The sequence below is a fragment of the Oncorhynchus masou genome, chromosome 23 (assembly GCF_036934945.1).
Source record: "Oncorhynchus masou masou isolate Uvic2021 chromosome 23, UVic_Omas_1.1, whole genome shotgun sequence".
Classification (NCBI taxonomy): Eukaryota; Metazoa; Chordata; class Actinopteri; order Salmoniformes; family Salmonidae; genus Oncorhynchus; species Oncorhynchus masou.
The window spans coordinates 43,963,891-43,986,272 of NC_088234.1; the positions used below are offsets into that span (position 1 = coordinate 43,963,891).

Genomic DNA, 22,382 nt, shown 5'->3' on the forward strand with positions numbered 1-22,382 from the left:
CATTCCAGGTGACACCCTCATGAAGTTGGTTAAGAGAGAGTGTGCCAAGCTATCATCAAGGCAAAGGGTGGCTATTTGAATAATCTCAAATATAAAATATATTTTGATTTGTTTAACACTTTTTTTGGTGACTACAGTTCCATATGTGTTATTTCGCAGTTTTGATGTCTTCACTATTATTCTACAATGCAGAAAATAGTACAAATAAAGAAAAACCCGACTGAGGAGGTATTCTAAAACTTTTGACCAGTAGTGTGTGTACACACACACACACACACACACACACACACACAGTGTATTTGGAAAGTATTCAGACCCATTGACTTGTTCCACATTTTGTAAAGTTACAGCCTTATTCTAAAATCAATTGATGAGGAAAAACAACTATTTAATCGACACACAATACCCCATGACGACAAAGCGAAAACAGCTTTTTAGACATTTTTGCAAATGTATTAAAAATAAAAAACATACCTTTATTTACATAAGTATTCAGACCATTTGCTATGAGACTTGAAATTGAGCTCCGGTGCATCCTGTTTCCATTGATCATCCTTGAGATGTTTCTACAATGTGATTGGACATGATTTGGAAAACCACACACCTGTCTATATAAGATTTGATAGTGGATGTCAGAGAAAAACCAAGACATGAGGTCGAAGGAATTGTCCTTAGAGCTCAGAGACAGGATTGTGTTGAGGCACAGATCTGGAGAAGGCTACCAAAACATTTCTGCAGCATTGAAGGTCCCCAAGAACACAGTGGCCTCTATCATTCTTAAATGGAAGAAGTTTGGAACCACCAAAACACTTCCTAGAGCTGTCTGCCTGGCCAAACTGCACAATCGGTGGAGAAGGGCCTTGGTCAGGAAGGTGACCAAGATCCTGATGGTCACACTGACAGAGCTCCAGAGTTCCTCTGTGGAGATGGGAGACCCTTCCAGAAGAACAACTTTCTCTGCAGCACTCCACCAATCAGGCCTTTATGGTAGAGTGGCCAGATGGAAGCCACTCCTCAGTAAAAGGCACATGAGAGTCCGCTTGGAGTTTGCTTAAAGGCACCTAAAGGACTCTCAGACCATGAGAAACAAGATTCTCTGGTCTGATGAAACCAGGATTGAACTCTTTGGCCTGAATGCCAAGTGTCACGTATGGAGGAAATTGGCACCATCCCTATGGTGAAGCATGGTGGTGACAGCATCATGATGTTTTTCAGCGGCAGGGTCTGCGAGTCTAGTCAGGATTGAGGGAAAGAGAGATCCTTGAAAGGAACCTGCTCCAGAGAGCTCAGGACCTCAGACTGGGGCGAAGGTTCACCTTCCAACAGGACAACGGCCCTAAGCACATAGCCAAGACAATGCAGGAGTGGCTTCTCTGAATGTCCTTGAGTGGCCCAGCCAGAAACCGGACTTGAACCCAAACAAACATCACTGGAGAGACCTGAAAATAGCTGTGCAGCGAAGCTCCCCATCCAACCTGACAGAGCTTGAGAGGATCTGCAGAGAAGAATGGGAGAAACTCCCTAAATACATGTGTTCTAAGCTTGTAGCGTCATACACAAGAAGTCTCGGCAACTAAAGGACTCTCAAAGGTGCTTCAACAAAGTATTGAGTAAAGGGTCTGAATACTTTTGTAAATGTGATATTTCAGTTTACATTTTTTAAGTAAATGTCTAAAAACCTGTTTTTGCTTTGTCATTATGGGGTATTGTGAGTAGATTGATGGGTGGAAAAAACAATTGAATCCATTTTAGAATAAGGCTGTAACGAATCATAAACTTAGTCAATGGGTCTGAATACTGTACGATTGCACTGTGTGTGTATGTATGTGTGTATTTGTGTATGTATGTATGTATGTACACACACATTGCAGTGGGGTCTGAAATAAATCATACCCTTGAAAATAATTAGCAAAAATGACCATATAAATAATTCAAATACTGAGCTATATTGTATGCTAAAAATGTTTGGGAAATTATATTATTTTATACTAATACAACTGCTCAGAGAAAGATATTTTGTTTAACAAGTAATACTTTCATATTTGCATAAAAGCGTCTGCTAAATGGCATATACTATGATATTATGACTTTTTTCAAAAGGTAGGAGTCAAAATTATTGACCCCCTTTTTTCAATACTTTTCAATACCTCACGAGGATAACAGTACTGAGACATTTAAAAAATAAAATAAAAAAATGTTTTATGGATTGGAGAACCTTGGGAGGGATTTTAGACCATTCCTCCATACAGAATCCAGATCCTTGATATCCTCTTCTACGCTTCTGGACCGCTTTCTTCAATTCAAACCACAGGTTTATTATATACAGTATATATACAGCTCTTCGACATGTTTTTACATTGTCCTCTCTAATGACGATTAGATTAAAAAGTTGATTGGATGCTCAGTCTCCACTGCTAGAAATGGCCATGTAATTATGTTCAGTATTTGCAATGAATAGTCATGGAATTTAATAGAACCCTGGATAGCGTTTTTCAACAATATTGTAGCCTTATATCATTCCCTTGGTATCTAAAATTCTTCTCCATTCCTGATCGGATGTTGCTTGCCTAACTCGCAAAAAAAATGAAACTATGTTCTTACCAATGTGTTTACATTCTAGTTTATCGGATAACATTGCTGTAAGTATATTTACCTGTGTGTTTCAAACAGCATTGTTACAGAGCGAGTGACCAACTACCACAGCACCTTTACCATCAACTGGATAAGGATCAACGCTCTCACATCTAACATTAATGTCTGATCTTTGTAGAAACATTTAGTAAAATAGTGTACATTATTTTTAAGAACAAAAAAAAACTGGTTTGATGATCTATGACCTCACTCCTTTTTGTGATCCGATTTTGAACATGTTCTGTAAGATTTTTATGGTGACTAAATAAATACACTTGCAACTCGCCTGGGTCTCAGTGGAAGCCTTGTACTGTACCTATTCAAACTGCTCTGTGTATTGAAACATACTGCTTTAACTGCTTTGATAAATAAATACATTCCTTCTAGTAGTCTCTGTAATGATTTTGTTTTTGTCATTCATCCACATTGAGACGATTAGTGGTCCCTAACCACAGATACAGGGTCAGGTATTATTTACAGCCCCCTAATGGTTTGGTATAGGATTGGGGGTTAGGGTAACCTGATTCTTGATCTGTGATAAAGGGCAAGGTCTACCTTGTGACTCGGTGCTGCATGTGTCACTCTTGACTGACACCAGGGGGCGGAAGAGAGGCATGGGACAGAAAAGGGTCAATCCCACCCAAAACAGAAGACATTACCAGAGAAAACAATCAATGGTTTACGACTTTGATGTAAACATCCGGAGAGGCTGGGGACACAGTTACCCCTGGGTGTAGGGATTCAAGTTCAGCCAAAGACGAGAGAAAGGATGAGTGCCCGAGGAACAGAGCAGTGTATTACGGGGACAAATAAGCTTTAGTGTTGTGATCTAGTGACTGTACCACAGAATATATACTAAGCCTGTGTTTACACTTTAGAAGGCTTGTTTTATACCGTGTTTGTCCACTTACAAAATACAACTTCAGCAAAACAGCAGAGACTGTACATTAGTCTTTCATTGTTTGACCTAGCCAGGTGCACCCTCATCACTTCCTAAAGCTAAAGTGAAGTAGAATTAGTAGCTGCTCAACAGAGATCTTCTCCTCTTCCTCTCTCAGGAGTCGCCATTCTCTCCCAGTCCCTGGCCGTCCAGGATGTCCACCACAGGTTTTCCAACAGTTTCCAGCAGGGGACTCCACTCAGGGGCTTCTATGGCATCCAGCAGCATGGCCAGCTCAGCCTCCAGCTTTTGTACTGTGTCCTCTACATGCTGCAGGAGACAGACAGGGACCATCTATCAGCCCAACTCACATGGATTCTTAGACCCTGTCCCTTTAACCTAGACCTGAGTGTCGATCTTAAAGACTTGCTCCGGGAACTTTAGCGACTAGTAAGTCTTTTTAAACTCCCGCTTTGGGCTGGATGTGTCCATGTGTGGTTCATACATACATAATCTATGAGCAGATTTACTGTTTTACCTTAATTACCCACGAAATCCCTAGTATGAAAACAATTGTTTTCTGGAGCTGTGTAGTACCATTTTCCCTACAGTTTCCCCCACATGGGCCAGCCTCCAAGCAATTTGACAGCTAGCAAGATGCACACAGAACGATTGAGAGAGAAATGACACGGTGGACATATCTGCACATATGTGACGTAGTAAGCAATTTTCGGGGATCACTTTTGGGTTGTGAGCCTACTTTCAGAACTAATGACTAAAAAGTACCAGAGAATCTCTTTAAAGAATTGGATAGTAAGTAAGATATGGCAAAGTTTCCATATAGCATATCAATTTACAAGCTGAAGCTATTACCATTGTTTTTAACTATCCTATACCCACCACAGTTTTGAGGGTTTAAGTGCCTTGCTCAAGGGCACAACAGTATCTAGGATTTGATACCAGCAACCCTCCAGTTATCAGCTTACTTCCTAACATATTTTCCCTGTCAGACCCGTGATAGGTTCTCCTCAAATGCACTCAATACTCACTCAACATCAATACTCTCTGGGTGGCGTGAATTTAAAGAAGAAATGTTAGTAACTGAGTGAATTGCACTGCTGAGTCGTTTGGATGGGCGCTTTAGCTAAAAAAAAAATCGGATCCTTAAAAGGAAATGGTGCAGATAGTTTGGCCGTCGATCAAACAAAAAACAAGTTGATATACAGTATTAATGTTACAGACCACTGGGAAATCTTCCAAATTCCTTCAAAGATCGAGTGTCTGATTGAACCCTTTAAGTCCTACTACATAAATCACTTAGATGAATATTACTATGTCATACTAAAGAGTGGCATAAAGGTCACACCACATTTTTTTTAAAGCAGCACATGTAAGGACCTGTTATATCACCTTCTATTATGCTATGATGTTTGGTTATGAGTGGTTTGTGAAGTAGAAACATATGTCTTATAAAGTGTTTATAAAGGCTTTATTAGATGTGTTTTGTTTAACGTGTGACCAAACGACCGGGAAAAGCTTTGATTACTACTCCACCTTCTCCACTACATCCAGTCTGTCATGAAGAGTACTGTGGTCCTGACAGGCACTCGACCGGACATCTCTGGGTTGGAGCGCAGACTCGGGTCCTGATGGAAAACACAGGCCAGCGGGGATCATTTTTGATTACAAGACAAATATGTGTTATCTTGAAGAACAGATCATGTTTTCTCACTTTATTTCTGACTTAACCAACACCTGTTCTTTTATCATTTCAATAGCTTAGTCTTACTGTACATCCTTCAAACAGGCTAGACTAGAGGACATACTTATAAACTTCAATACACACCAGAGCAGAAATCTCAAAACCTCCCTGAGAAAACCCAGTGTATTTCTTTTTCTATACTATCTCTATCCACAGCTTAATTTCTTCTCAGCAGAAATGGAAAAAAAACTCAGTTCTGTTCCATTATGAATCCAACTAATCTGTAAAGGTCACCAAAACAAGTCTTCCTTGTCTCCTCTCCCTTGTTCTCCCTCCCTCTCCCGTCTGTCTGGTTCACAGACCGTTCAACGTGTTTTCTATTACCTCTACATCTCCGTTCTGCAGGCAGCCTGCTGCCCAGCCAATCAGTTCACCACAAACCCCTAGCCACATGCCATTCTGCTGACATGGCGCTCCAGCAAACTCAACCAGGATCAGTACAAGCTCACTTTCACCAGGCCGTGACCCAGTTTAATCAGAAGAGATGCCGATGATCCAGAGTCAGTGCAGTATGGGACAGAGTTAGTGCAGCATTGCATACTTGCATAACCTTAGGCCAAATAGACTACACCTTTTGGCTTAGCTTTGATACACAACTCAACACTTTGTCTGGCAGTGAACTGTGTGGTGCTCTCAGTTGGAATCAACCTTGAACCTTTATGGGTTGGGTGTGGTGGAGAAACATGGAAAAACATCCATACATTGTTTGACCACTTTTTCCCATTTGCCATGCAGATTTTATGGTTCCAATTAACCACCTACCCCTTTTTAAGAGCCCTTATTTTTCTCTGTGAGCTGAAGCGCTGGTCGCTGGTGGCTATGGCAGTGAGGAATGTGGCTGGGATGTGTGGTCCGTTTTGTCTGTGAAGACAGCTGTCTTCTTAATGACGCATAGAACATGTACAGTAGAATCTATGGCATGGAGCCCTGTCTATTCTCTTCATTCACACTTCCTGTTGCACCTGGTTTCCATGACATCACAGAATGTTTTAACATAAACCATTCAAGCTGGAAATGTCTTTCTTACTGTTTATTGTCCTAGGACCTTAGGAAAGTTTTTTAATGTAGATATGCACACTAAAAGGCATTACAAACACAGACCGTTACATACAACATATATATATAGCAGTCTTTTGAGGGTTGCATTTGGCCTCTCTCACATGTATAGTAGTCTGTTCCCTGCCGGTCATAAAAGTAACACAACATAAGGAGCATTTACTTTTCCAACATCATGACTGTCCTCCAGTGCCCTGTGAACAGCAGTCATGAATTACCAGTTGTGCTGTTTTTATGGCGCTATCCCACGGTACAATTTTATAAGCTCCATTACACCACCACAGAGCATGCCAAGTGGACCCAGGAGAAAAGCCAAGGAATCCCAAAGGATGAATGTGAGATGGAGCTCCTCTTTGGATTTCTCTCAATAGAAAAACGCACCACATGTCTCTGCGTCAGTACTACAGACGGTCCCATAACTTCCCGTATGTGAAATCCATCTGGACATATTAGCCGGTCGGCAAACTTCAAGGCTTTTTCCCTGAGGAAGACGTGTGACATGTCAATTGATCACAATCTGTGAAAGATGCATGGAGGGCATTGTCTTTGAATTGAAGTTTAGCACGTGATAACAAACAAACACACAGGCACACCGATGCAGGCAGGATGCCGTCTCGGTTCTATAGCTATCCAGCGTATGTAATCGGAGCATAGTGGTTTGCTGTTGAATGCCAGAATTCCCTGCTCTGGTAGTTACAACAGCCTGTGCTTCTCTGGTTTGGCTATCAACATGTTGGGACACCAAAAGGCCCTAAGTCTGCAGCTAAAGCTTGTCTGGGGGGAGCGTGTGTTGGACAAAGGCAAATGAGGCAGATGATGAAGTGCACACTCCTTTGTGTATTCTATCATAGTTGCACCAGGAGGTTGAGAAATACTGACCCACACACTCAGAGGAAACCGGCTATAGGAAAGGGAAAAACAGCAGCCCACAGGAGCCTGATCTAAAACACTCTGCCCTGGGAGACAGGGTTCGAGAAGATGGCGTGCGTGTTTGCGGTGGAGTGAATAATGAAGAACACAGTCTGAGTCAGAGCATTAGATCAGTTAGTACACAACACCAGTGGTCCCACAAACCAGCTATTGCCTAATACAGGCCCGCCAATGAAAATAAGACTAACAAGTTGTTAGTCAGATCTCCAGGGTATTTCCTGGATCGATAGTGTGTTGGCAGAGTGAGCGAGAAATGTGTGGTTCTATGTGTTGTTGCCACAGTTGGCCATTCCTGGTGTATGAAGTCACACTCAAGCCTATATTGAGTAGGATATGGAGGAGTGACCGAAGTGTTTGTGATTTTCTCTGGAAGTCAGTTTGAGCAATGAACAAGGTTGGAATGATAGGTTTGGAGACAGACACGGGACATATGGATATGATTGAAGATGTTTGTAGTCAAATACTGTACTGATGAAGTACTACATGGAGAATGGTCGATGACGCTTTAAAAATAAGAAACAGATGCTCTAACCCCATGAGTCCCTTTTCTCTCTCTCTCTCTCTCTCTCTCTCTCTCTCTCTCTCTCTCTCTCTCTCTCTCTCTCTCTCTCTCTCTCTCTCTCTCTCTCTCTCTCTCTCTCTCTGTCTGTGTCTCTCTCTCTGCCTCTCTCTCTGCCTCTGTCTCTGCCTCTGTCTCTCTCTCTTCTATAGCCATGTCTGAATACCCAGACTAGCGTACTACATAAACTGTATACCCATTTTGGCATTTTAATTCAATTATTTTCCAACTCTCTGCCTCTCTCTCTGCCTCTCTCTTCTATAGCCATGTCTGAATACCCAGACTAGCGTACTACATAAACTGTATACCCATTTTGGCATTTTAATTCAATTATTTTCCAACTCACGTGTTCGACAACAGCTGATAATCAGATAAATTGACTCGCTGCACCAAAATTAAAGAATGGTCAACGCATTTGCGCATTTAATGAATCATTAAATTCCTTAAATTTTTCCTTAAAGAGCAGGTCCATTTCACAGTGGAAAGATCCCCAATTCATGTAAGCTTCAACATCACATTACGCTTCTCCATCTGCATGGCTTCCTGTTTGGGGTTTTAGGCTGGGTTTCTGTACAGCACTTGGTGACATCGGCTGATGTAAGAAGGGCTTTATAAAAACATTTGATTGATTGATTTAAAAAATGATTTCCAGCGATTCACTAAGCACAAATAACTCTTCAACTCCATTGCATGGTGAGTACTCTGCAGTGCTACACTCTTAGAAAACAGGGAACCAAAAGTGTTCTTCGGCTGTCCCCATAGGAAAATCATTTTTGGTTCCAGATAAAACAGAATCTGACAGAGTAAACAACACACCTATTGATGGTTTGTTTACACATCTCCTGTGCTCCCTGCCCTTTCCCCTATGACCTCTAACCCCAGCAACACGCAATCATGTCTCTTACCTGCCGCTGTGTAGCCAATGAGGAGGAGCAGGAGTCCAAGTGAGATGGTGTAGGGGCGGGTCATGGCGTAGGAGAGGAAACCTGGAGTACAGCTGGAGGGTAAAAGTAGAGTCTTAACTGTCTCACGCAATGAGAGAAATATGGAGGAAGTAGAAAAGAAAGAGGTATAAAGAGAGAAAGAAATACTCAGTGTATTCAGTGCCCAAAAACGTATTGAAAGTCTCTCTCTCTGTCTCTCCTCTTCCCTCGGCTGCACCCAGTTTCCTAATGAAAACATTAGATGCAGAACAAAAGCCCTTTATCTGAGGAGGGGGCTATGGGAGGGGAGGGGTGGGGGGTTGTTTCTAGGGTGGAACTCCTCAGCCTAGCTGGAGCCTGCACTGAAGCATACTCCAACACGGATAACATTTAGCAGGATAACATTTTGAAGGTGGGGTTGTAATCATTGTGGAACAATATGATATGTAATGACACACTGGGTGAATTCAGAGTGCAGAAAAAAATAATCCTTAAGAGTCTATTTAAAATATATATATATATTTCACCTTTATTTAACCAGGTAGGCCAGTTGAGAACAAGTTCTCATTTACGACTGCGACCAGGCCAAGATAAAGCAAAGCAGCGCGACAATGAACAACACAGAGTTACACATGGGATAAACAAACGTACAGTCAATAACACAATAGAAAAATCTATATACAATGTGTGCAAATGGAGTAAGGAGGTAAGACAATAAATAGGCCATAGTAGCGAAGTAATTACAATTTAGCAAATTAACACTGGAGTGATAGATATGCAGATGATGATGTGCAAGTAGAAATACTGGTGTACAAAAGAGCAAAAAAAAGTAAATAAAAACAATATGGGGATGAGGTAGGTAGTTGGATGGGCTATTTAGAGATGGGCTGGGTATAGCTGCAACGATCGGTAAGCTGCTCAGATAGCTGATGCTTAAAATTAGTGAGGGAGATATGTCTCCAACTTCAGAAATTTTTGCAATTCGTTCCAGTCATTGGCAGCAGAGAACTGGCAGGAAAGGCAGCCAAAGGAGCTGTTGGCTTTGGGGATGACCAGTGAGATATACCTGCTGGAGCGCGTGCTACAGTTGGGTGTTGATATGGTGAACAGTGAGCTGAGATAAGGCGGAGCTTTACCTAGCAAAGACTTATAGATGACCTGGAGCCAGTGGGTCTGGCAACGAATATGTAGCGAGGGCCAGCCGACGAGAGCATACAGGTCGCGGTGGTGGGTGGTATATGGGACTTTGGTGACAAAACAGATGGCACTGTTATAGACTGCATCCAGTTTACTGATTAGAGTGTTGGAGCCTATTTTGTAAATTACATCGCCGAAGCCGAGGATCGGTAGGATAGTCAGTTTTATGAGGGCATGTTTGGCAGCATGAGTGAAGGTTGCTTTGTTAAGAAATAGGAACCCGATACTAGATTTAATTTTGGATTGGAGATGATTAATATGAGTCTGGAAGGAGAGTTTACAGTCTAGCCAGACACCTAGGTATTTGTAGTTGTCCACATATTCTAAGTCAGAACTGTCCAGAGCAGTGATGCTAGTCGGACGGGCGGGTGCGGGCAGCGATTGGTTGAAGAGCATACATTTAGTTTTACTAGCGGTTAAGAGCAGTTGGAGGCCACGGAAGGAGTGTTGTATGGCATTGAAGCTCGTTTGGAGGTTTGTTAACACAGTGTCCAAAGAAGGGTCAGATGTATACAGAATGGTGCCGTCTGCGTAGAGGTGGATCAAGGAATCACAGGCAGCAAGAGAAACATCATTGATATACGTATACAGAGGCACCCCCATACAGACTGCCAGAGGTCCGGACAACAGGCCCTCCGATTTGACACACTGAACTCTATCTGAGAAGTAGTTGGTGAACCAGGCGAGGCAGTTATTTGAGAAACCAAGGCTGTTGAGTCTGCCGATAAGAATATGGTGATTGACAGAGTCGAAAGCCTTGGCCAGGTCGATGAAAACGGCTGCAGTACTGTCTTTTTATCGATGGCGGTTATGATATCGTTTACTACCTTGAGCGTGGCTGAGGTGCACCCGTGACCAGCTTGGAAACCGGATTGCACAGCAGAGAAGGTATGGTAGGATTCGAAATGGTCAGTGATCTGTTTGTTAACTTGGCTTTCGAAGACTTTAGAAAGGCAGGGCAGGATGGATATTGGTCTGTAAAAGTTTGGGTCTAGAGTGTCACCCCCTTTGAAGAGGGGATGACCGCGGCAGGTTTCCAATATTTAGGAATCTTGGACAATATGAAAGAGAGGTTGAACAGACTATTAATAGGGGTTGCAACAATGGCAGCGGATAATTTTAGAAAGTGAGGGTCCAGATTGTCTAGCCCAGCTGATTTGTACGGGTCCAGGTTTTGCAGCTCTTTCAGAACATCTGCTATCTGGATTTTGGTGAAGGAGAAGCTGGAGAGGCTTGGGCAAGTAGTTGTGGGGGGTGCGGAGCTGTTGGTGGCAGGGTTTCCTAGCCTCAGTGCAGTGGGCAGCTGGCAGGTGGTCTCTTTTTCTACATGGACTTCACAGTGTCCCAATTTTTGGGGGAGTTAACTGACTGTGTGTATTGGTTCCTGACTTCCCTGAAAAGTTGCATATCGCGGGGACTATTTGATGCTAGTGCAGTATACCACAGGGGTGTTTTTATGCTGGTCGAGGGCAGTCAGGACTGGAGTGAACCAAGGGCTATATCTGTTCTGAGGTCTACATTTTTTGAAAGGGTCATGCTTATTTAAAATGGTGAGGAATTTTCTTTTAAAGAACAATCAGGCATCCCCTACTGACGGGATGAGGTCAATATCCTTCCAGGATACCCGGGCCAGGTTGATAAGAAAAGCCTGCTCGCAGAAGTGTTTCAGGGAGCGTTTGACAGTGATGAGTGGGGGTCGTTTGACCGCAGACCCATAACGGATGCAGGCAATGAGGCAGTGATCGCTGAAATCCTGATTGAAAAGAGCAGAGGAGTATTTGAAGGGCAAGTTGGTCAGGATAATATCTATGAGGGTGCCCATGTTTACAGATTTGGGGTTGTACCTGATTGGTTCCTTGATAATTTATGTGAGATTGAGGGCATATATCTTAGATTGTAGGACAGCCGGGGTGTTAAGCATATCCCAGGTTAGGTCATCTAACAGAACAAACTCTGAGGATAGATGGGGGGCAATCAATTCACATATGGTGTCCAGGGCACAGCTGGGAGCTGAAGGGGGTCTATAACAGGCGGCAACAGTGAGAGACTTATTTCTAGAGTGATTCATTTTTTAAATGAGAAGCTCGAACTGTTTGGGCATAGACCTGAAAAGTATGACAGAACTTTGCAGGAATCTCTGCAGTAGATTGCAACTCCTCCCCTTTTGGCAGTTCTATCGTGACGAAAAATGTTGTAGTTGGGGATGGAAATCTCAGAATTTTTGGTGGCCTTCCTAAGCCAGGATTCAGACACGGTAAGGACATCAGGGTTGGTGGAGTGTGCTAAAACAGTGAGTAAAACAAACTTAGGGAGGAGGTTTCTGATGTTAACATGCATGAAACCAAGGCTTTTACAGTTACAGAAGTCAACAAATGAGAGCACCTGGGGGCACACAGGGCCTGGGTTAGCCTCTACATCACCCGAGGAACAGAGTAGCAGTAGGATGAGGGTACGGCTAAAAGCTATCAAAACAGGTCGTCAAGTGTGTTGGAGATTTCTGGGCGTGGTAGGATTGATTCACGGCATAATGTACAGACAGGGACATGGTAGGGTGCGGGTACAGTGTAGGTAAACCTAGGCATTGAGTGACGATAAGAGAGGTTGCATCTCTGGAGGCACTAGTTATGCTAGGTGAGGTCACCGCATGTGTGGGAGGTGGGACAAAAGAGGTATCTGAGGCATGTTGAGTGGGACTAGGGGCTCCGCAGTAAAATAAAACAATGATAACTCCCCTAAACAACAGTATACAAGGCATATTGACTTTAGACAGAGACATAAAGCGAGGCATAAAGCAAACACAAGAGTTGATTGGGAGGGCTAGCTAAGACAACAACAGATAATTCAGCTAAGACAACAACAGGTAAAATGGCGATGAATGGGCAGAGAGGATCAGTTAACTACACACAGGGCCTGAGTGCGAAGTTAGGACCGACAAATAAACAAAATGGAGTACCGTGATTAATGAACAGTCCAGCAGGCACCAGCTATGTTGTCAAGTGATCATAGGGTCCAGTGAACAGCAATGTATGAAACAGGGAAGCCGTTAGGTAGTAGTTACTACGCTAGCAAGCGAGAGACACAGCGTTCATAAAGTTAGCAGGCTGGGGCTAGCAGAAGCGTCTTCACCGACATCCGGCACAGGCCGGTTGAGGGCACATCGAACGGAATTACGTCGGCGGACGAGTAGTGAGGGGTCGGCGAGGCTCCGTGTCGACAAAGGGTCTAGGCCAATTGGTAAAAGAGGTATTGTAGCTGGAGTAATTTTGTTTGCTAGCCGGGAGATGCGCCTGGCTCGAGGCTAACTGGTGCTAGCTTCGGGACAAGGACGTTAGCCACTATAGCCACTCGGTAGCAGCTAGCTGGCTGCGATGATCCGATGCAAAGGTCCAGAGCCTACGGCAGGAATCCTGTGATGTAGTGGCTTCTAGTCGTGTTAGTGAAGAGTCCGGGAGCCATCAGCTGTGTAGCCGAGTGATCATTGTGTTTACTGAGCAGGCCAGGAGATGGGCCTGGCTCAAGGCTAGCTTCGGGCTGGGCCACTCAGTAGCAGCTAGCTAGCTGCAATGATCCGGATGGTCCAGAGCTTACGGCAGGAAACCGGTGTTGTAGTGGAGAAAACCAGTCCGATATGCTCAGGGTTGATATTGCGCTGTGCAGACTATTATATTAGTATTATCCTAGTATTAAGCCTAGTATTATATATATATATATATATATATAAGTAAATCAAATATCTAAATAATCCATGATATCTTTAAAAAATTCCATGTATTAGTTTATAGAATCCCCCCACGTCCACAACTGTTGACTATATGTGATGTCTGATGTAGATATGCATAATTTAGATATGTTTCTGCTTATAATTACCAACATTTTGGTCGGCTATTAGTCAACTTGTCTATAATTGCATACATGCAGCTTCTCTTTTGTCATTATACAGTGCATTCGGAAAGTATTCCGACCCATTGACTTTTTCCACATTTTGTTACAGCCTTATTCTAAAATTGTTTGTTTTTTATCCTCATCAATCTACACACAATGTCCCATAATTACAAAGCAAAAACACTTTTTTAGATTAAATAACTGAAATTTCACATTTACATAATTATTCAGACCCTTTACTCAGTACTTTGTGGATGCACCTTTGGCAGCAATTACAGCCTCGAGTTTTCTCGGGTATGACGCTACAAGCTTGGCACACCTGTATTTGGGAAGTTTCTCCCATTATTCTCTGCAGATCCTCTCAAGCTCTGTCAGGTTGGATGGGGAGCGTCGCTGCACATCTATTTTCAGATCTCTCCAGAGATGTTTGAAAAGGTTCAAGTCCGGGCTCTGGCTGGGCCACTCAAGGATATTTAGAGATGTGTTCCGAAGCCACTCCTGCTATGTTTTGCCTATGTGCTTAGGTCGCTGTTCTGTTGGATGGTGAACCTTTGCGCCAATCTGAGGTCCTGAGCGCTCTGGAGCAGGTAATCATCGAGGATCTCTCTGTACTTTGCTACATTCATCTTTCCCTCGATCCTTACTAGTCTCCCAGTCCCTGCTGCTGAAACACACCCCCCCCCAGCATGATACTGCCACCACCGTGCTTCACCGCAGGGATGGCCTGCATTCAGGCCAAAGAGTTCAATATTGGTTTATTCAATCTAAAGAATCTTCTTTGTCATGGTCTGAGTGACCTTTAGGTGCCTTTTGGCAAATTTCAAAAGGGCTGTCATGTGCCTTTTACTGAGGAGTGGTTTCCGTCTGGCCACTCTACCATAAAGGCCTGATAGGTGGAGTGCTGCAGAGATGGTTGTCATTCTGGAAGTTTCTCCCATCTCGACAGAGGAACTCTGGAGCTCTGTCAGAGTGAACATTGGGGTCTTGGTCACCTCCCTGACCAAGGCCCTTCTCCCCTAATTACTCAGTTTGGCCGGGCGGCCAGCTCTAGGAAGAGTCTTGGTGGTTCTAAACTTCTTCCATTTAAGAATGATGGAGGCCACTGTTTTCTTGGGGACCTTCAATGCTGCAGAAAGTTTTTGGTAACCTTCCCCCAGATCTGTGCCTCGACACAATCCTGTCTCGGCGCTCTATGGACAATTCCTTCGATCTCATGACTTGTTTTTTTCTCTGACATGGCCTGTCAACTGTGAGACCTTATATAGACAGGTGTGCGCCTTTCCAAATCATGTCCAATCAATTGAATTGACCACAGGTGGACTCCAATAAAGTTGTAGAAACATCTCAAGGATGATCAATGGAAACAAGATTAGCATTATAGCATTTCCTTCACATGACCCATCAATTTAGACAAGTGCATCTAATAATGATAAAATATTGATAAAATATTTTTATCTGGACACTTTCTGTTTTTGATATTGCTACTATGCAAGTAAACACTTCCCTGTACCGTGTACACCTTCTGTATTCTGTGCATGTGACAAATAAACTTACATTTGATTTGATATAGTGTGTTTACCACATGGCCTCACATGGGAATCCTTAAAGAGAAGGCTGGGACTAAGGCTTAAGAGGGTGAGAACAATGCTGAATGGGTGTAGACGAAGAAGAGCTCTCCAGTAGGTGTACCAAAATATTCAAGGGACATTTTCTCAAAAGTGGTGTTACAAGTTGATCAACTTTCAAAGCAGAATTACTTTCCCATTGTTCCTCAACTGCAATGAATGATATACCTATTTCTAGCTCTGAGTCTCTACTTTTATCCAATGTAAAAAACACAATTTCCAAATTTGCTACATAAGACCAAATCGAGGCAGTCGGTAGTAACTTGTGGATGTCCATCATCCATTTTGTATGATATATTACAGATTGCAATTCGTACAATATATTACGAATTTGCAAAATGTATGATATTTTACGAATTCCAATTTGTTGTGGCTTACGCTTGCTGGGTGATTAACATTAACTAGGTAAGAGGTTAGTGTTAAGGTTAAGGTTAGGGTTTAGGTTAAATGGTTAAAATTAGGGATAGGGTAAGGGTTAGCTAACATGCTAAGTAGTTGCAAAGTACCTAAAAAGTAGTAAGTAGTTGCAAAGTTGCTAATAGTTCGAGATGAGATTCGAACACGCGATCTTTGGGTTGCTAGACGTTCGCGTTATTCGTTTTTGCCTTAAGTAACCATCTGTCTTATGTAACCATACCAGACATGACATATAATACTAAATCTAAATCAAATCACATTTTATTGGTCACACACATAGATGTTATTGCGAGTGTGGTGAAATACTTGTGCTTCTAGTTCCAACAGTGCAGCAATATCTAACAAGTAATATCTAACAATTCCACAACAAATACCTAATACACACAAATCTAAGTAAAGGAATGTAATAAGAATATATAAATATATTCATGAGCAATGTCAGAGCGGCATAGGCTAAGATGCAATAGATAGTATAGAATACAGTATATACAGTGGGGCAAAAAAGTATTTAGTCAGCCACCAATTGTGCAAGTTCTCCCACTTAAAAAGATGAGAGAGGCCTGTAATTTTCAGGACGACTGCCAGGTGCCATTACTACAGGTAACGAGTGGAGGACAGAGGAGCCTCTTAAAGAAGAAGTTACAGGTCTGTGAGAGCCAGAAATCTTGCTTGTTTGTAGGTGACCAAATACTTATTTTCCACCATTTTTTCTCTCATTTTGTCTGTCATAGTTGAAGTGTACCTATGATGAAAATTACAGGCCTCTCTCATCTTTTTAAGTGGGAAACTTGTTTGTTTGTCTGTTTGTAGACAGCAGTCTTTATGTGCTAGTGATGGCTGTTTAACAATCTGATGGCCTTGAGATAGAAGCTGTTTTTCAGTCTCTTTGTCCCAGCTTTGATGTACCTGTACTGACCTCGCCTTCTGGATGGTAGCGGGGTGAACAGACAGTGGCTCAGGTGGTTGTTCTCCTAGATTATCTTGTTGGCCTTCCTGTGACATTGTGTGCTGTAGGTTTCATGGAGGGCAGGTAGTTTGCCCCCGGTCATGCGTTGTGCAGACCGCACCACCCTGAAGAGCCCTGCGGTTGTGGGCAGTTCAATTGCCTTACCAGGCGGTGATACAGCCCGACAGGATGCTCTCAGTTGTGCATCTGTAAAAGTTTGTGAGGGTAAAAGTTTGTGCTTCCTGCCATCCAGGACCTCTATTCCATGCGGCATCAGAGGAAGGCCCTAAAAATTGTCAAAGACTCCAGCCACCGAAGTCCTAGATGGTTCTCTCTGCTACTGCACAGCAAGTGGTACCTATGCACCAAGTCTGGAACCAACAAGACCCTGAACAGCTTCTACCACCAAGCCATAAGACTGCTAAATTGTTAGTTAAATAATTAACCAAATAGCTAGCCGGACTGCATTGACCCTTTTAGCACAAACTGTTTTGACTCATCACATACTTTGCTGCTACTATTTATTATCTATCTTGTTGCCTAGTCATTTTAGTCCTAGTTATATGTACATACAGTATCTACCTCAATTACCTCATACCCCTGCACATCGACTCGGTACTGGTAACCCGTGTATATAGCCAAGTTATCTTCAAATAATATTTTTGCAGGAATCTCCTTGCAAATGATTTTGCCGAAGATTGTATCGCAAGGTTTGGCAACCTGAGCTTTTGCTATCTCATTCTGTAGTTTGATACCGGAGCTTCGGAGGAATCGGAGGAATCGACAAAATCACAAGCTGATTGTGGGATACTGAAGCCAACGGCTAACCGCTGCGCCACAGTTGTGATGAAAACGATTTAAAAAACGACCAGCAGATGCCACTAAAGTGCATTGTGAACCTATAATAAAGCTCAGAGTAATGAACCATTTATCAAAACTTGAAAATAGGACCATGCCTCAGGACTACTTGGCTGGACTCCAGACTGTCCCCTCTGTTGTTGTGCTGCTGATCCAGTCTCTCTCTCTCTCTCTCTCTCTCTCTCTCTCCCTCTCTGATGTAAAAAGGGCTTTATAAAATTGAATGAGGTGTTCTCTCATCTTTGTCATCTCCTCAAAGTTAGTTAGACGTTGGCCCCATAGAGATATCAATCATCAAACTAAATTGACCACAGTCAGTGTGCATTCCGAGACAAACACCCATGTGTTAGTGGGCATTACTTGAAATGAAAATCCAACCCTCAAATATGAAATGCAATCGATTCCTTATATCTCCAACATTCTTGTTTTGGAAAATACTGACTTCGTGTTTTAAGTTATCCTACTTACACTTTTTTGTACATGTTGGGGCTATATTATGTTTATGACTACTACCAATGCTACATTTTCAAGTTGGCTAGATCCAAGTTGGCTAGACTTCAAATTGGGAAATTGTTGAGTTGAATGAATGTTGAGTTGAATTTGAAAAACAATGACTTTGCAACAACTAGCTGGGTTGAGCACACAGAGTTAAGTTTGCAAAGACCCGCAATGTAAACTACAGTGTTGGCTATGTGTCTCATTATTACCCAGTGTATTACCCAGTGTACCTTTACAACTAAAACATTTATTTCAGCGGCTGAAGAATGATTCATTAACCAAATCAAATATCAAATCAAAATCAAATGTATTTATATAGCCCTTCGTACATCAGCTGATATCTCAAAGTGTTGTACAGAAACACAGCCGAAAACCCCAAACAGCAAGCAATGCAGGTGTAGAAGGACGGTGGCTAGGAAAAACGCCCTAGAAAGGACAAAACCTAGGAAGAAACCTAGAGAGGAACCATGCTATGAGGGGTGGCCAGTCCTCTTCTGGCTGTGCCGGGTGGAGATTATAACAGAACATGGCCAAGATGTTCAAATGTTCATAAATGACCAGCATGGTCAAATAATAATAATCACAGGCAGAACAGTTGAAACTGGAGCAGCAGCACGGCCAGGTGGACTGGGGACAGCAAGGAGTCATCATGCCAGGTAGTCCTGAGGCATGGTCCTAGGGCTCAGGTCCTCTGAGAGAGAGAAAGAGAGAATTCGAGAGAGCATACTTAAATTCACACAGGACACCAGATAAGACAGGAGAAGTACACCAGATATAACAAACTGACCCTAGCCCCCTGACACATAAACTACTGCAGCATAAATACTGGAGGCTGAGACAGGAGGGGTCAGGAGACACTGTGGCCCCATCCGATAATACCCCCAGACAGGGCCAAACAGAAACAGTAAGAGGATTAGTTCTAACCATGAGTGAAATTGTTTTAACTGTTTATCTGATCTGTGGCTAGTCAAATTTAATAGACTAAGAACAACATTATTAACATACTTGTCTCAACCAAAATAAAAATGTAATTTGTAAATGTCTAAATAATTTCAGACTGGGAGCTATACTGAGAGGAACAGAGCCTCCCACCATCTAAGCCCCAATGCTCCAGGCTAGTGGGTGGCCGAGTGGTACACAGCCCATCAGCAAGGACCTTTGGTGAGGGAAGAGAGCCAGCAGTCACTTAGTTTATACCGAGGATCCTAGCTAAAAGCACTCTGCAAGGATTTATACATTGCAAGACATTACCACCTTGTCGATCTGATAGCCAGCGAGGTGAGACAGGTCGTCTCACCAACAGCACGCATCCATAAACATTATTGTGTAAGAGGAAGCCGGTTTGATGTTGATGATGATGTGTTTTCCTGTGTGCCAAATACGCCAGATGTTGTTGTTGTGGAGGGAAGCGAGAGGGAGGTTCTCATTTTGAATGTGGGCTGCTCACTTTGACGGCTACATGGAGCAGGCCTTTGCCGACAAAACTTCTAAAATACCAGTATCCTTCAGTGTTCATGCATACAGGGATCTTTGAAATGTTTGGATCTTTTTGAATGTACATTTGATTGGTGGATTCAAATAAAGTATTTGTAATGTGCGAGCGAGCGAGGTCGTGTGTACCGAGAAGATGGGAGTCTACTGTCCTCATAAACACAAATCAATGGTGACCTTTGCCTCTGTTTTATCTCTCCTCTCACTGTTCCTCCACCTTCCTGCTGACAGAGTCTAGTCAGTCCCACTGATTCCCAAATTCACATATTGAAAACATAAAACATAAAATATTGCATTCTTTACGAGATAGCAACATACACTATCTAAATCACAATAAGAAAATACAGTATTAGTCAAGTGAGTGTAATAGCACACAAATATGCCAATGAGCATTTACACAGCTATACTATCTGAGGAGAGTCAATAGGCATCGTTTGGTGTACTGTTTGTCCGTGTCCAACAGTGGGGGCAAACGCAACATTGAAATTCATGGAACTAGTACCACAGAATATGATGGTTTTTTGTGTGTTTTTTTTTACATTGCTCATAACTTCATAATACATTTGAACAGTATAAGACAAATAATCCTTTATGTAATGGCATTTGAGAAAATGTTTGAAACAATATTCCGAAAGGATTTAAAGGGTGAAATTATTTAACATAAATACCTTTTCTTTTTAGACTTAAAGCTTTTCTAGGGTACTTTTGTATACTTTTTAGCCAGTAGTTTTGAAAGTAGCTTTCACAAGAGAAAAGGTCTCTCTCTCTCTCTCTGCTGTGGTTGCATCTTGCCAGCTGTCACTCATATGGCGACTGACTGAAGCTCATTGGCTGACCTCGAATTGCTAGGGGGCTGGCCAACGTGGGGGAAAATGAAAGGAAAATCGACAGAGAGAAAGAGAGGGTGAGGGTGGATGCATATCTCTCTCTCTTTCTCTTTGTTTCTCTCGGAAGGAGAGTTGCGTGGGAAGCACAACCAGGTTCCCCAATAGTCTTTCCAGGAACAACAGTGGTTGGCCTGCCAAGAGCGCCATCATCAGATAGACAGGGAGCTGTGCTGAATGGAACAGAGTCTCCCAGCCATCTAAATCACAAAGCTCCAGGGTAGTGGTTGGCTGTGGGGGAAGAGGGACAGCTTGCCCATGCTCAGTGTTTTAGTTCATGCCCAGTCTCCTAGTTAAAAGCACTCTGCAGACCCTAGAAAACCCCAATTGTCTTGCCAAAAGATTAGGCCAGCTCTGGATACCGGTTAACTATTTGGCAGAGACATGCCTCCTTTTCACTAACAAAGGGATTTGGGTTAAATCTGTGTGTGTGTGTGTTTTGGTTTACTCACAAGGAGATTGAAATAAGGACAATTCTGACAAGTGGGGACATTTAGCTATTTTAGGCTTAGGGGTTATATTTTGGGTAGCAATTAAGGTAAGGGGTCAAAGTTATGGTTTTGGTTAGGTTAAGAGTTAATAAACCTAATGTTAGGGTTAGAGGTTAAGGTTAGGTTAAGGAAAATAAGATTTTGATTGGGAATCAATTGTTAGGTCCCCACAAGGATAGTAAATCAAACTTGTGTGTGTTTATTTGTGTAGATGGGAGTGGGTATACTGTCTGTGAGAGATACAAAGATCTACTGTGCCCATAAATCAATGGATGATCTTTGACCCTGTTTTTTATCTCTTCCCTCACTGTTCCTCCCCCTTTCCCACTGATTCCCAGATTCACATATTGAGAACGTCAAATATTACAGTATTTACTAGATAGTATGTTGCCGACTTAATCACACCGGGTGTAATAGTGTCATGAAAAGACGAAGATAAAATGATAACAAGGTCTTATTGTTGTACATGAGATGCCATGAGGTGGCTTGCTCACACCTTTTTTGCACCAGTGTATTTTTAAGCATTTCACTTACCCTTGTTTGGAGTTTCACGGTTTTACTCATAGGAGCATCGCTGTCAACATTGGAGTGTTACGATGGAGGGAATACGGGAGGACACCACTTCGCCAAATTCTCAACCCCTCATGAGAATGCAGGTATCAATAATTCAATGTACATTTCCATTGGCATTTGACCAGATTGAGGTGTGTGTTAAAAGGCCATGGAAGCAATGTGTGCCAGAATGGTTCGGGATGGAGACCAGGACCAGTTTGTGGAGTGGTTGAAAAATGAGTTTTAATGACTCCAACCTAAGTGTATGTAAACTTCCCGACTTCAGCTGTACCTGCTATTGAGGGCTCACTGCTTTTAAAGTACTGGCGATTGAAGTTGAAGATTTAAACATTACTGTATCTATTGATTTGAAGACTGGACTGTTACTGTTAAGAGGCTCATTCAGATGAGCGGACAGAACTTGAGTAACACGAGGAGCGGCGATGAGAGGATCAGGCAAGCTACCAGAGTTCCCCCATCCCTTAAAACATTTTCTTTCCTTTTGTGGAGTCTTTTCCAGCCTAACCCCTTTAATGGGTGGCCTACATCATTTTTGATACAATTCCAATCTACTTACTAAAGAAATCTTGACTCCTTGTGTTACTGTGATTCCAAACTTGTCACAAGAACTCAAACCTTCTACTGTTAAGCGTCCTGGTGCTCCAAACCTCCACCAGGTGGTGTAGTCAGGTTTTTATGACAATAGTACAGAAATATGCAAATGAGTGAGCTATACAGCTATACTATCGGAAGTAAGTCAAAGAATGTGTTGATCCTCCATTGACTGTGGGGGACGTTGT

At 42.6% G+C, this 22,382-nt stretch overlaps 1 protein-coding gene and 1 long non-coding RNA gene across 2 annotated transcripts in view; both read right to left on the reverse strand.

The window, feature by feature from the left end:
* Nucleotides 1–2,592: 2,592 nt before the first annotated feature.
* Nucleotides 2,593–8,986, reverse strand: LOC135510879 (placenta-specific protein 9-like). The gene is made up of 4 exons (XM_064932187.1): nucleotides 8,910–8,986; nucleotides 8,724–8,815; nucleotides 5,066–5,157; nucleotides 2,593–3,841 (listed from the first exon to the last, which is right to left on the reverse strand). Exons 2-4 carry the CDS (start codon nucleotides 8,785–8,787, stop codon nucleotides 3,686–3,688), a joined length of 312 nt encoding a protein of 103 aa, XP_064788259.1. The 5' UTR covers nucleotides 8,788–8,815; nucleotides 8,910–8,986; the 3' UTR covers nucleotides 2,593–3,685.
* A 9,814-nt stretch (nucleotides 8,987–18,800) lies between these two features.
* Nucleotides 18,801–22,382, reverse strand: part of LOC135509986 (uncharacterized) — a 40,400-nt gene continuing 36,818 nt past the window's right edge. Inside the window, exon 3 of the long non-coding RNA XR_010451034.1 lies at nucleotides 18,801–18,855. This is a non-coding gene — a long non-coding RNA (uncharacterized LOC135509986). The remainder of the gene's footprint in view (nucleotides 18,856–22,382) is intronic.